This window comes from Acanthaster planci, unplaced genomic scaffold, assembly GCF_054643075.1.
Source record: "Acanthaster planci isolate LZ-2023a unplaced genomic scaffold, COTS_SCS Contig261, whole genome shotgun sequence".
Classification (NCBI taxonomy): Eukaryota; Metazoa; Echinodermata; class Asteroidea; order Valvatida; family Acanthasteridae; genus Acanthaster; species Acanthaster planci.
This window is the reverse complement of record NW_028257879.1, coordinates 1-15,449: the sequence shown is the minus strand read 5'-3', so window position 1 is coordinate 15,449 and position 15,449 is coordinate 1. Positions and strand designations below refer to the sequence as shown.

Here is a 15,449-nt window from a genome sequence, read left to right as displayed (position 1 = left end):
GAAGACTAGTGGTTATGGGCAAGTGTTGTCAAGGTTCAAACATTTTACTTGTCTTCTTCTTATCTTCAGCGGAAGGAAACAAAGTGCACATGCACTCCATAGATATGTTTTGCAGAGTTGACATAGAGGACAATATTGTGTTTCCAGGTGTTGCCAAACCACACAAATGCCAAAATGCCTGTGCATGTAGGTTGCTCATTTCCCGGTACCAGCACTGCTGTTACTGGTCCATGTAATGCCAGCGTTCCTCCAATCATTCCTGCTACTACATGTACTTCATTATGATCTACTCAACCCTGAATGTACACCAATTTGGCAGTTCAGGAACATTTTTGCATGTAAGTGTTCACAGAAGTTCGTCCATCTTGAACTTGCAAACTTAGAGGCCTCAGTGTAACCTGTATGGTAGAATTGTAAAAGAAAATTTCAATGTGGACTGATTTGAATCATGTAAAGCACTTTCCTTAAACTTTATTTTTACGGTTAGTGTTTTGGGACTGTTTTTCTGTTTGTTGCTTCAGTGTTTGCCATTCCACTTTCATCTAGTCAGCCACATCATGACGTGTTGCTGCCATTCATGTACAGTTGTCCACATATCCAACTGTACTTGCTGGCCTCTGTCGTAACACTGTGCTTTCTTCATCTGGTGTTCTGCTCTGATGGTAGCATGAGCTGTATACAATCTGGTTTGGGTCTCAGCGAATCCTAAGCTCTCTGAGACCCATGCTTAACTACTGTTGTCTTTCTGATTGCTTACTTCTCCTGTTTGCTTGAGTCCAACTGATTCAGTCACTCATTACAAAATGATCAGAAAGCGACCGCTAGACACTTCACACAGTCCTCGAGAATGCAGCTCACTGAGCTCACCAAAACTACTCTTAGACTCTCAAAGTCGATTTGCCTTCTTCAAACCCTCTGGATTTTTCTAACTGATTTTTCCACTGGAACTAAAGAATAAATCATTTTCTTGAAGTTATTCTTGCAACTTGCTATGTTGCATCTTAACCATCAGATTTTATAAGGGCATTAGATGATCTGGTCATTCAATCTGTTTCTAGCAGTTTGTCACTTGGCTTGCCTCCCTGGTCCTCACTGGCGTGATGAAGTCTGGTAGCTTCATATGCAATGTCACAAGTTCCAAAATTTCAATGCCAGATATTGTTTTGTTCTCTGATCCATGGTATTTTCCTGTATGATCGAAAGCATGTGTCACTACTTCTTGCTGAAGAGTGATGTTTTTCCCTTGCACCCCCCATTGCCGTTCCATTGGATGTATGGTTTTCAGCCAAGGCCTTATTCTTTTGTATTTCATAAGTACTGGTGAAATAATAATAGGATTAAACTTACAGTACAATGTACGGTGTACATCTTAATTCTTTACTGATACAATCTCTGTTCAGGCACGTTTGTTAAGAAAATCAGACATTTATGCATTTCATTGGCTTGGCTTTGTCTGAGTTTCTCTCAGCCCATACATCCCATGTTTTGCCAAACATTAATCTAGAATAACCAAGCAGAACAAAATCAATTACTCATCTTTTGTACATGTAACTTGACATCTGAATTGCATACAGCTGGCTGTTTTCCAACTGCGTGCACTAGTGAATAGCCAGTAACTTGTTCTGATTTGTGCAGTTCGTGTTTGGGAGTTGTTTTCCTGAATTAATGAGCGGACCACTGGGCTTTTGTTAGTGGGGGGGGGAGGAAACCAAGGTCAGTGCAAATCAATTCATCTACTATCAATTCATTTTGGGGTCCTAGGAATAGACCCGATTGGTTAAAGATTATGTTGACATGCTTGATTTGCTGTAACTGTTTGTGATGCTTCTTCAGGGTTCACAATGCTCATGGTCAATTTGCATCGTTAACGTTAGGCTGGTTTGGTAATGTCTATTACCAGAAGATTTGGGCTGTTTCTTCAGTGTGACGTTCATAAGACAGGAATCTTACAAAGTGGGAGGAGAAAGCTTTATCAGTCTCTCTGCCCTTCCTCTGCTTCTCCTCTTTCTCTTTCTCCTGATGCTTTTGTGGACGTTTTGACCTCATTTTTGTCAGAAGCGCAAAATGGTGTTCCCTAATTTTTTTCCTGCTTCCAATGCATGTTGTAAAACAACAAAATTCCATATTTAATAGGGTTTAACTTCATACAATGATGCTCTATATGCATGACAACCTTAAAACAAAATATATCATTAGGTGAGCCCCCTGTTGTGAGGGGTTGAAAAAAACGCTCATAAGTTTGCAAGGAGAGGTTGTACAAGAACATTACATTTTTCTTAGCGGCATGTACAAGTAGTCTATGGCTGCATGGACATCTGTGTTAGCATTTGCTTTACATGTCGTGACATACTCATCGTGTTCATGCCCACGTAGGAAGCTGTCAATCAAGTATAGGCAATGATTACCCAGTGCTATCAGTGTCCAGGACCTCATCCTCACCATCATTGGATGAAGCAAGCCATGTGCTCCCAGCATCCCCCCAATTCTTCCCATTGACATGCAAATCAGGACCTCCCTCCATGATACATATCCATTATATTATTGGTGGCCATAACATGCAAATGAGCCTGGCCCACTCACTGCGGCAGTGCTCATCTCTGCCGCTCCTTTTTGTCATTTGGTAATTAACCATTGCCATGGTGATATTGGGATGACTCTAGTTTGGTGGGGGGGAGGGTGATGAAAGCTGGGAGTTGCAGCTTCTTTGTAGTTGTGTTAGCGTAGATAAGGTGTGACAGAAGCAAGCTAACTGGAATGGTAGACTGTGTTAAACCCAACAGCAGAACGGTGGAAACAAGTTGTGGAGTCTAGCTGGCTTCCTTGGGTCCTTTTTTTCCCAGCAGTTGATACGTTGCTATGTATGACACACGCCTTGCAATAGGTGAGAGGCGTGCGGGGCACCGATTGAGTTATGTCCAATATAGTCTGACTCCGTTGATGTACATAGGACTTCAACTTTTTATAAATCTATGCTGTGGGATTTAAATGAAACCATTATTGACACTGTAAATAAAAAATGATTGCTCTAATTTTTGAATAGTTGAAACAAGCTGAGACAAATTTCATTTTGCACTGAGATAACTTGCTCATTTGAACAGAGCTAAGTGCACTTTGCTTTGGTTTTTTTTTCCCTATTGCAGTTCCTCTCAACGTGAAGATCAAGGCAGAGCCCAAGAGTCCGAGTTGTCACAAGCCATGCGCTCATATGAAGTTCCCCTCCTCATCCTCCTCCATGTCCACGACATCTCACTTCGACTTCAGCAACAGCCACAAGTTCGAGTTTGGCGAGCAGCTGGTGATTGACGTGCCCCCGATGAAGCCCAGTGGCCTGTCCAGCCCCCCCACCCCAACCACCAGTGGTACGGGGAGCAGCACGCCCCTGGTCCCCACAACTTCTGATGAGCGCAGTGACCTGCGGATCACCACCCCTCTGTCCACTGCATCCTCTTCTTCCCTGCCCAGCCTGGACTTGAACTTCAATGTGGTCAAGCAGGAGATGGCACGTTCATCCCCGCGATCCTCTTGTGCACTGTCTGCCTGTACTCCCTTCAAGGAACCAGCATTTCCTTCTGCTAGAGACCTCCAAGCATATACCATGGAGAAGAGGTAAGAACAGATTGTCTCTCTTTTCTTTTTTTTTGTGCTTGTTTTTGGTAGGAGTGAACAAAATTTAAAATGTGACTTGCTTCGATTCAAGTTTCTTCAGCTGTGATAGAATAAATTGATTTATTTTAGTTTTTAGGATTTGGACTGTGTATGATTGCAAAGTTTATATTGCCTTGTAGGGAGCACAAGGCAATATTTTCGAAACCAAATGAGTGTGTTAGACCTACAAGCCAGTCTGAACCCACTGAAAAATAAGAAAATGTGACTTGTAAACCGTAGCTGTGCCAGTAGAGACATTGCCTACAAACCAAGATTTGTGGACAAATTTGGAAGAATTTACTGATCACATGATGCTGTAAGAAGGCACTTTGTAGGATTTTTGCAATTATTGAAAGATCCAATGAAATACATAATTTACATTTATGCACTTGTATTATACATATGAAGCACTTTTGATTAATTTGAGACCAATGTTAGAACAGATTACTATTGTACTCTGTGATGTGTGCATGTACCGTACATGTATTCATTTGAGAACAAATTCTGTACCATTTAATTTCTGCTTTTGTTAAAGTGCATAACTATCATGGTAGAAAAATACCTGTTTTTCTGCTTGAGCATAGTGAGTTCATTTCCCAGTTTATGCTTGGACTTTTGTCATCTTCTGAGTTTACATCTTGGCATTATTTGAGCAGTCACATGTATTTAGTGATGGTTTGAAGCATCGCTGCTGTGTTTGTCCCTACATGTAGATATCATCGTCAGACGTCAGAGCCGTGCTTCCTGTCTTTTCCCAGCGAGCAGCGCTCTCACTTCCAGCGCCAGAACTCAGAGCCCACATTTGTTCCTTTCAAGCACCAGGGCCACATTGGTGGTCAGTTCGAGCATGGCTACGCGGGTTTCCCGATCAAGCAAGAGCCGCGCGACTTCTATGAAGCAGGTAGATTTCATTCACTCATTCCATCGTAGGCCGTGTGGTGATAGTCGTTATTGACCATGTGCATGCACGAGTGAGGGTGCTTTATTAGCCAGCAACAATATCCCACTGGGTTGGCATAAAATGTTCATGTACTTGTTTGTGTATTGTACCACTCCTGCCTAAATCCCCCATCATCTCACTGATGAATTGTGTGGTGTGCACCCACCACACAAAAAAACAATTTGAACAGAACTCTGCAAGAGATATCTTTTTGTCAAATGAAAATGCATGCTGGTGCTATGAATGATTACATGTACATGTAGGCACGGTAACGTTGCACAAAATGGCAGATGGTTTGTGAGAAAGACAAGGCACTGGTACTTCTCTGGAGTGAGGAAGAAATTTCTGAACTCTGCTTATAAATGCATCTGATTATACTGTCCACAGTGAGAGTACATTTTACCAGAGTTCCCCATAACTTTATTACTATTGGCCATCTGAACCAGTGCAGACTTATCTTGACTGGGCTGTAACAATTTGGACTGTCGGTGCGAGTTCTGCTGGCAACTTTTAGTGTTAAATTAAAAAAAAAAGTGTTAACATGAAAGATGAGAAATTAGTCGTGAATTACCCCGTTTAACTGAGACATAGTATTGTGAAGCGCTGTGCTGATTAAACAAACCCACTTACTGGTACTCTTCAAAATGCCCTCACAAATACAAATTTCTTTGGTGTCTCCACCATCTGTAAATTAATATCCTGTGATGCCGAATGTGTTGGGAATTTTCCTTCTGGTGTCTCCACCATCTGTAAATTAATGTCTTGTGATGCCAAATGTGTTGGGAATTTTCCTTCTAGACCCAGGATGTAGCCGTAAGAATTACTAACATGAAATAAATCCCGAAAATTCTCAAACGTTGTTCTGCATCCCGTTTCATCCCATTAAGTACTGTACATCATATGCAGTCCCACAGGATTTGTTACAAAATTTCTCTGTTTTACAAAAGTCATTGAGTCTAACTCATTGAAGTACCGGTAACTGCACTTTTCTTTGCATTCAAAGGAGTGTATTTACAACAGATAAAAATATCTCAAAAGTGAAGGAAAATTTGAGCCGTACATGTACTTGGAAACAAAAATTTTGGGGGGGGGTTGTAGGGATATTTCCTGATATCGGCATTTTTTCATCAGGATTTTTCTGATTTCAATCTCTTTTAAAATCTGGAACATCTGTGTAAAACTAATTTGTTTATGTACTGGTATAAGAGTTGATATTAAGTACAAGAAAGGGGTATTTGAAGGGGTGCTGATACACGTCCCGGTAGGCAGATACATTTATGTTTACTGTAGACTGTGCTACTTTGGGACCCTCAAAAACCCTCTGGTGATTATTTCGTGGATGATTCATGCTCCTTCAGTCTCACCCTAGGCTATGGCCAATTTGGTTCATGTATCGCAGGTCATGAGTGTTGCATGTAGACAACCATAGACTGACCACCGCCTCATACATACACTGGTCCAGGCAAGGCGATGGTCACCCAGAAAATAACATTTCTTTCCATTGCTGCTATATGTAAGATGAGACTTTTTGCCTGAATATGAATACTTGATAATGAAACACAGAAAATATAAACCCATTTTGTTACTTCACTCTTAGAAATCTTCATCTAATGCTTTGAAAGTTTGGACCTACATGTACAGTCGTTGTTGAATGCAGACACAAATAGTATACCATTCCTTGTAGGTTCCTCGCACCACTAGGTCTTTCATTATTGTTTATGAAATTTAGTGGCAGAAATCAGCCCAACTGCACATACTGCCTTATGCCATGTGTGCTTTCACTACAACACACCACCTGATCAGAAAGCAATTGTCACATTTGATGGCTATAGTTTTAGTTTTTAGTTTACTTTGGGAAAAAAATTACCTTTTTCTTTAGGTTTCTATGTTTAAGAATTTTCTTTTTGAATGGGAACAGACATTTCATAAATTGTGCATTGCAGACAGTGATGGAAGAAATGCATGTATCAATGAGTGTTCAGAAATATGCCTTAACTGGTCAGTTGGACCCCTTCTATAAGGACTTGACTGGGCTACGATAGTTGGAGTGGTATTTGGCCACTGGACCAGTATTATGTTCAAACCATTCTTCATTTATTTGCACGGTTTTGCATACATACAATCTCAGTTTTCAAACACTATATGTTAGTGATTTCGGATTATCTTTGTACACGTTTAGCATTTTCTTTCTCTTTTCGTAACCAAATCATGAAAGAATTTATCCTGGTTTGGTAAATGGAGTTAAAACTTAGTTTACACTTTATGTGACCACAGCTGGCCTTTGCATATTCAGTCTGCAGGCTACAGTAAGTTTACAAGTTTATAAAAGTCTGATGTTTGTTGTACAGAAGGAAAATATAGTGTTGCTCCATGTAGCCATTGGCCCTTTCTCTCTCTGCCCTCTTACAAGGACCCTTTGGAGTCTTCTAAAGTTGTTCGCTGTGCAGGAAATAAATAACACCGTTTACCGGTACATTCAAGTAGCCCCTTTGTACATATGAAGGTACTGGATAAAAGATAGAGACATGGATCTGGGTACCAGTTTCTGCCTCATTCCTTAATAATACTACAAAGCCTCATGGTGGAAATGAATAGGTGGCTTGAAATTAAAGATGTGTTTTCAAATTTATTTTGTCATTGTCACAGACAGTTACACCCCTAATTGGTTGGAATAACCCCATAATTTAGGACCGTCATTCCCACCAGGGGCAGACATAAAATATTTAAAGGCGAGACTGGATTCCGTCAAGATTGATTCCTTTTCTTCAGACTTGACACAACGGAAGGGGACATTCAAGCTTCAGGATCAATCACGAGTGATATCTTCAAACGATTCCATTCAGTCCACTGTGGCACGGCAGATGGGTTGAGCAATTCAGGAGTACTATGAAGGCATTGCAAGAGACACATTTATTTGCCTTAATTTCCACAGCTAATGACTAAAGAGCAGCTCATAATTCCCTTTATTTTGGCATAATGTATTTAATATTCACTGCTGTTTGGTAGTACAACAGGTGGAGGCTGATTAAGCCATTGTGCCCATACCATGCATGTACCAGTGAAAAAGTCACAAAATAATATCTATCGCCATAATAAGTACTGGTATATTTACAAGCAATAAAACAACCATTGCTCTTCTACCAGGATTTTGATGCAAGGGGGTTTATAGGATTTTTTTTTTTTTGTAATTTAGTACGGCTTAAAATGTCTATTACGTGCTCACTATGTGCACCTAACAGGAGTTTTATCCCATGTGGAAAGATTCACAGAGTTCAGTGTTATGCTCAAAAGAATATTCCCCTCCCCCAATTATTAGTCTTTTTGCAGGGGTCAAAATTAACTTCAATCTCTTGGTGGCCTGCAAGGCCAGTGGGGAAGTGCACCGCACTGGCCCTTGTGAAAATTTGGTGGCCCGGGTTGAGTACATGTAAAGAAATTGATCAGGCCCACCACACATGCCCATTTGCATCAGTGGAGCTTCTCAACCAAAACAGCTGATAAGCCAGCCTGGATTTAAATACACTTTTCAAGATCAAAAAAACTAGTTCTGCTTCTGGTTATGTGACCGATAATAAATTTTAGAAAAATACATTTAAAAATACAAAAGAAAAGAAAAAAACAAATCCTGTTTTTCCTGTCTTCAAAGAATACCTCACAACTTTTTTTTACATCTAAAACCTTGGGAGTTTTTTCGTTTGCCTGCTTACATTCGCCACATTTGGAAAGAATGTTCCATTATTTTCATAAGTTCCCTTCACATTTTGCTTCACATTATTGCTCAATGCAGAGAAGCAAGGCTTCACTGGTTCCCACTGCACCGCGCTACTACCAAAGCAAACCTGCCAACCTAGCCGTACCCCATCCTGAGGTCAGGCATTACCACACAATAGATTAAAAGTATTTAAATGAGCATTCAGTTCATTTAAAATTTGGAACTGTGAAATTATACCATGAACTCAAAAGTGCTGCACCGGTTATTTGAAACACAAGTCGTAAAATGGGATGAAAGTTTTGAAAATGTGGTAGTGTTTCTCATATGACCACTGTCCTGGCGGACCATCCTTATTGGAGAATGAATTTTTTGGTGGCCCCGGGCCAGCGGACCACCGTTTATTTCGACCCCTGTTGTGACAGTTGCATAACGAAGGAAATTAAGAAATTACACGTAGCAGGCATGCAACTTTTCCTCGGATCAGCTGATTTCCTCATTTTTAACCCTCACTCATGCCATGGAAAATTGAAAAACACTGTACAAAGTCTTGGAAAGATTGGAATTTCCTCGTTTTTTGGGTCAAAGTCCAAGTTGCTTTCCTGGTACAGGGAAAGGGAAACTTTTGGTGGACTTGCCCTTTTCCAATGTGATATAACATCATTGGCATGAAGCGATGCTTAATTGGGGGGGGAGAGAAATCTGGCAGTTTCAAAACAAATTGTTTCGAAAACTACGGATCATTTATCCATGTCAGCTTCTAGTCCCATCATCCATAAAGCAGATCTTATTCCAGGTGGGCAACTTCTTGAATGTAACCGTAACCGTTGAAGCAGTTTTTTTTAACTCTTCCCCCGTGTGAATTGACGCGGGTAAAATGATGGAGCACTGACAGAAATTATCTCCACACCAAAAGATAAATCTGAATGAACCTGTCCGCTCTTTGTTCGGTACTTGTACACAGCCGCTATAAAAGTTGTGAACAATTTCATAACTGATACATGCATCCCTTTTTTTTTATGGATTAAGTGTACAGTATATCTCTTTATAATTAATTTGTTAAAATGTGTTTTATATATATACCACATACCTGGTACATTTATATATACGTGATGTGTTGTGTCCTAATCTCCCCAAGCACCCTTCCCCCAAAAGAAAGAAGTAAAATATAATAGAATAAAAATTCTTGAAATTTTTGACTTTCTCAAAACGTTTAAACCAATGACATACAGGCAGATCATATTCTTGTCGTGGTCAGTTTAAATTAAAAAATCCAAAGGCTCTATGGGCACAATTTTATTCAACCCCTTCCCTTCAAAAAAGGGGAACTCCTTTCTCACTCTGTCATTCACATGTAGTTCACTTCATTGCCATATTCAGTTCTAAATGAAGTCACCATTATTCTTAGCCTAGCTGGACACAAGCAGGCATTTTGACTACATCAATAGTAAGAACTTAAGGTGTGTTACAGAGAGGTATGACGTAGCATACTGTATGGCTTATTCAGGGATTAACTAATATCAATGGCAGCAGCGTGGTGTGGTATCATGTCAGAGAAATGTTTTGTGATTATGATTTGAAAATAATTCTCTGCACCTGCATCGCACATCGGGCATAAAGCAGAGAATCTACTGGAAAAAATTGGAGAGAGATACAGGTACGTGTCGCTTTAGAAGAAGCAAGAGCATAAATGAAGCTGTTTTTAACTGTTTGTGTGGAATGGAACAGACCGGTACAAGCACAAAAACCATGCGAGTAAAACAAGCCAGACAGTTTCTTAGATTGCCAAAAGAGATGTTCTGTTTTTCGTATATGTGTGGTTTTGCCGAGATGATGATCAAAATTAAATTGTCCAAATTCTTCTACTTTTCTGCAGTTTTATCAGCTGGCGTTACCCACAAATACACATCATTGGACAGCTTTGCCTCATGTCTTTACAATGTTAGTGGTCCTAATATTAACTAGTATGACTTTGATGAAAAAAAAAAAGGTTTTTGATTAACTAGAATTTGAAAAGGGGATCCACGATCGCATTTAAGTGGAAAACAGCATCTTAGTTGGTAAGGTTTTACAAAACATTGATCCATAAGAAAAAAACATTAATAGCAACAACTGAATAAACATTTGAAAATGAAAGAAGCACATTGTGTGGAGAAATGAGTGGCTAGCCAAAACCTGACACATTAATGTGGGCACGCGATGCGTGCTGACACCGTTGTTCTAGGGGATGGCATGTTACATATGTTAAACGATAGTTATTAGGGGGATGAATCCATCACAAGGACAGATATATGTCCCCGCAACTTGGTTCCGAATTTCCCATCCAAAGTAATTGCTCCCTCCATGCATCGCCAGCTGGGGTATAGTGTATGAAGTACGGTATGATATTCATGCTGGAGCCAACTTTGCAGCTGTGTGAGGCTTGCATCGCTTGCACTGGACTTGCTGTCTCAGAAAAATTTACCCGGAGTCAAAATTTCACTGGGCACAGTTTGGCCTGTAAAAGTAACCATTAGACTAGGAAAATTTAACAAAATTTCCCAGGATGCTTAGAAATCTTAGAATTGGAAAAGTAGCCATTGTCCCGGTGAATGTTATCTCCCCCATGCAAACTGAATGCAAACACTACTTTTGACTAGTTGGGATGCTGCAAGGTACCCACACCGCCAGGGAAAGACATGATGAAAGTAAGGAGACTTCGTTATTCTGGGAATCTGGACAAGAAGTTTGGAGGGGAGTACAGACGAACTCTCAAACTGGTACTAGACAACAGGGGTTTGGGGACCTGAGAAAGATGGATTAGAATAATGAAATATAGAATGGTATGTACATAGCACCCACAGGCCGGTGATTTATACCAGAAGATGACTCGCAATTGCTATACAATTACATGGGCCAAGACGCTCCAGCCACTTAGCCGCAATGGCATCAACTATATTAATTACGCTGGCCAAACACTACAAGCTTGCGCAGGCCCTGTGGTGCTAGGGTCATTAATTAAAGTTTGGCTGCATCTGGAGAAGTAGTGGAAAGTCAAGAAAATAGAGGCCCTTCTATCAATTTTCAGTGGCCAGCATGGCTCTGAAAAGAGAAGTGTGGAAGACACCCCCCCCCAAAAAAAACAGAGAAACAAAGTGCGGGCTGTATTGCAAATTACAGACATTAATCAGTGGTGGTGTGGCATGGAGTTTGCACTGATCTCTTGTTGGCGATTCTGCTAATGGATGATGTACATGGTGAATACATGGCAAGTTAATATTCATTCATCTTGTGGTGCCCACCAACGTTTTACATGCACATTCTTCTCGTAGCAATCTGCTCTTGTTACTGGTATGTGTGCCAGTTTTTCTGCTAAATCCATGATGCTGTCCCTTCCCCTCCCCCCCAAAAAGGATAGAAGACTTAACATCCCCAATTAGGATTAGGAACCTTAGTTGAACTACATGTACTGGTATACTTACATTACAGCCCTCTCTTGTTATAAAGAGTCATGTACCGTTCATGCCCTGATTCTGTACGCAATCAACGTTTTCCTTGAATGAAGAGGACCTATCTGTTTTTGCTGTTAACGGCTCGTTTTTCGCTTTGTACTTAATCATCATTAGCCGATTGGTGATATTAATGGCGGTGACACATGGTCCTGCTGCTTGCGGCCTTAAACCTCCCCCCCTTCCCCATTGCCCGGTTGACTAGTCAGACTAGTGTTCGCCCCACAAACATAACGACAGCGGGGAGGGTTTAATTTGCAGATTGCCTTGTGTTGCTTCTGCTCTTGAACTTTGAGATGGACGCTCCATGCCAGGAGCCCTATTCATTGGAGTTGGATGAGGGAAGGGGGCCTTTGGCAATCAACTGGTAGTGGATGTGTTAACCATCTGTAATAAAAACACAACAATCTGTCTTTTTTTTTGCCTCCTTGAAACTGGTTTGGATGGAAGTTGATATTGTGATGATATGACTCTGGGCAGATGCAAATCTCAGGTTTAATTTGCCTAGTAATACAGGAGTGCCTCCTGTATTTCTGAAACACATGGGTTAATGTAAAAAATCATAGTTCCTTCTCTTTATCTGCAGATGTCTGAGACTTTGTTTTGTGCATACAGAAACTGCAGGAACAGTGTTACATTTTGATGTGTTATCTACATGCCATTATCACCTAGTTCTTGTACAACATTTTCTCAACGACCACATGTACAGCTACAAGTATTGTTTGCCTGATATGCAGTTTCTCCAAAATTGTACATAATCGATACATCGTACATTCCAAAATAATATGGCATTTTCTCCATTAAGCCAAATTTCTATTCATAGTACAATTAAACCATAACTCCCCTCCCTGTCAAATTCACAAGGAGTTTTGGAGGATTTTGTAGGAGTTTGTATGAATGAGGAAGGCACATCTGAACCCTGTCCCAGCTTCACAGGGACCCTGTGATCCTTGAAACTTGAAGTGCAAAGAAAGTCCAATTTTTTCCTACATAGTGGAAGATTCTGCAGGATTCAGAAGGTTCCCTGGTAAACTTGTCCAGGGCTTGTAAAAGTCTGAGCCCAAAGCATGGAGCCGCTGTCAGCCTATAAGCTTCACAAAAGCTTTGGTCACGTGCTCATGTATTAATATACACATGGCATTCCCTGCTAGCCTGCCAAGGATAAGATTGGGAAAATAAAGAACAGGAAGCACCAAACAATAGCCCAGTGTTCAAAGAGGAAACACACTCCACCGCACACTGCCACAACACAAAACACACTGTTGAGAATTCTCCCATTGTTGTGATGACGGAATCATTATTTAATGATCACGCACAAGATTTTGCCCCACAGCTGCCAAATTATTCAGATGTGAAAGCCTTTGGAGTAACTCCCATGCTGCAGTTGAACCTCTTTAATAAGAGGTCCTTCAGAGTTGGTAAATTACATGTACCTTGTTATAACAGGAATCTTGCATTATCAGGAATGAAAACAATGAAAAAGAAAGGATTGGGACCAAAAAATGTCCTTGTTATAAGCAGAATCTTGTATTGACAGTGCTCTTACTAACGAGGGTTGACTGTGTGTACATTTTGCAAGATGACATAAACAGTTGTTAATGAGGGGTGTTCATTTCACTCTGGTTGTGCTTGTAGTTGGAAGTGAGTATGATGTGAACTTCACATTTGGAGATGATAGTTGGTTTCAGTTTGAAGAGTGACTAAAAGGTGGCATAGAGTACATGTACATGTATGTGCATCTAGTGGTAATGGTACATGTAGCTGCTCAGATCACTTGCAAGCTAAATTGTCAAATATTGCCACAAAAAATCTGTAGCTAGCTTGGTTTGTTGGTATGCAGTTGGTACAATTTGCAATCTTCAGTCACCAACTACACGTAACATGTGCCCAAGGGTATATGAGGCAACAACCCACAGGATGTTTTCCCTTTAATTAAACTTGTCGGAGCTAAGTTTCACAAAGGTGAATTTGAAGAAACTGGGCTGTGTTTAAGAAAATTTGCTCTCTCCAAAATGGCTGCCAATTTTCTGCACCTGTAAAAAGTTTCTGGCTGTCATTTTATTACCTGTTTCTTTGTCGGAAGGTCTGCTGAAAAATGCCAAATGCAGTCTATTTGCAAGATTTAATTTGATTGTGTTTATATTGATCTTGACTTTTTTCAGAGGTACCCAATTCCTGTTGCATGGGGTTCCAGCGTGGGGAAATGTACAACCACCAAGGAAATACTGAGGGTAAGTGGCAAGAGATTTGGTCAGACAAAGCCTGCCCTGTTCCAGTATCATCTCTTGTATTTAATGACTGGTTACTTTGTAACATCTTGGCAAGTATACCAGTCCACTGGGGGAGGGGGGATTGTACATGTTGATAGCAGAGCATTACATTTATTTAAGACTATAGGGCAGGCAGTTGGTAACATCATTATAATGTACAGCTGAACTTTGCTGTATTTACAATCAAGTTTCTGAAGTTAATCCTGTTTCAGCCATCTCTTGGATGATCCTCATATTACTTAGTGTCAGTGACACAGGCCTCAGTATGTTCCCTTGTCATGCAGATTAAGCTAAAATGTTCATACCAGTTGAAATATACAGTGGAAGGGCTTGAGTCATCCTATTTCTTGGGTCATATTGTCTGTTAGAGGGCTGTATCCAGAGTTATATGTATTTTAGGATCGGTTGCTTGCCAAACGTCCATTAACCAAGCTCTTACAAAAACTTTTTTGCCAGTTCCAAGCAATTAAAGTCTGCAAGTATACATCTACATGTACTGCATTATATGATTGGAACTGTTCCTCTTTACTATAATTATGGCATATGCTGCAAGGCATATAAGGCAGTTGGCTAAAAATACTACTAGTAATGAACCAAATATTTTCTAATCTTTACATAAGAACAAATACTTATTAAGACTGATGTGACAACAAAGATGTTACAGTGATTGTAAATCCGTTCCACTTTTGATTATGAGGTATTTCAAACCACTTCCAATCATTTTTGCCGCCATGTCATATCCTGTTCGTTTAAGCCCCCCCCCATAACGCACAACAAAAACAGACTTGACTTTTTGATGTTGGCCATGTGCCAGTGATTTGCCAGACAGCCTCATAGTCATTTTGCACAAAATTTGAAGGAATAGTTGGAAGGGTTGCCTCGCAGGTAACTTTGTCATCAAAGGGGTATTAGTGACATTTGATCTTCAGATCTCTTGAATTGGAAAACTACCCTGGGTGTGCTCTGCAGATCATGGCTTACAATCTGTTCCTTTTTTTTTTAGCCAAGGATTTTAGTTTGGTTGAAGCCTTCATATTTTAGTTATCAGGGGTTGAACATGACACTGGTCTGGTGGCTAAATTCCCTCAAATATTGTCTTTGACCAGTTTCAAGTCCTTGAAGTCCAGTGCATCAGTCAAGGCGTAGTTTTGTGCCCAAACATTTGTGTATTTGTATCACAATTGTTGGCAAGATTGTCCCCATGTTATACTAAATATCTGCTCCCATTTGCAAGAAAAAAAGTATCACGTGTAGGAACTACAGAAAACTTTCCAACTTCAGTTTTCAAGACATAATCCCCAGCACGACAAGCTTTTTTCATCTCAAACAGAGGTGAAAGTACCAGTTGTATGGCATATGGTGTTGGAAGTAGTGTTTTGCTGGTTTCTGCCATTAAA

The 15,449-nt window shown here is 40.4% G+C and overlaps 1 protein-coding gene across 2 annotated transcripts; it reads left to right on the top strand.

Annotated features, from left to right (window-relative positions):
* The first annotated feature begins 220 nt into the window (after positions 1 to 220).
* Positions 221 to 14,201, top strand: LOC147794953 (uncharacterized). Of its 2 annotated transcripts, none has more exons than XM_087132413.1 (4): positions 221 to 338; positions 3,141 to 3,606; positions 4,359 to 4,546; positions 13,945 to 14,201. In XM_087132413.1, the coding sequence occupies exons 1-4, from the start codon at positions 236 to 238 to the stop codon at positions 14,145 to 14,147; spliced, it is 960 nt and encodes a 319-aa protein (XP_086988539.1). In that variant the 5' UTR covers positions 221 to 235; the 3' UTR covers positions 14,148 to 14,201. The 2 variants fall into 2 exon arrangements, with proteins under 2 accessions (XP_086988539.1, XP_086988540.1); XM_087132414.1 differs by lacking the exon at positions 221 to 338 and adding an exon at positions 2,762 to 2,881.
* The last annotated feature ends 1,248 nt before the right edge of the window (positions 14,202 to 15,449 follow it).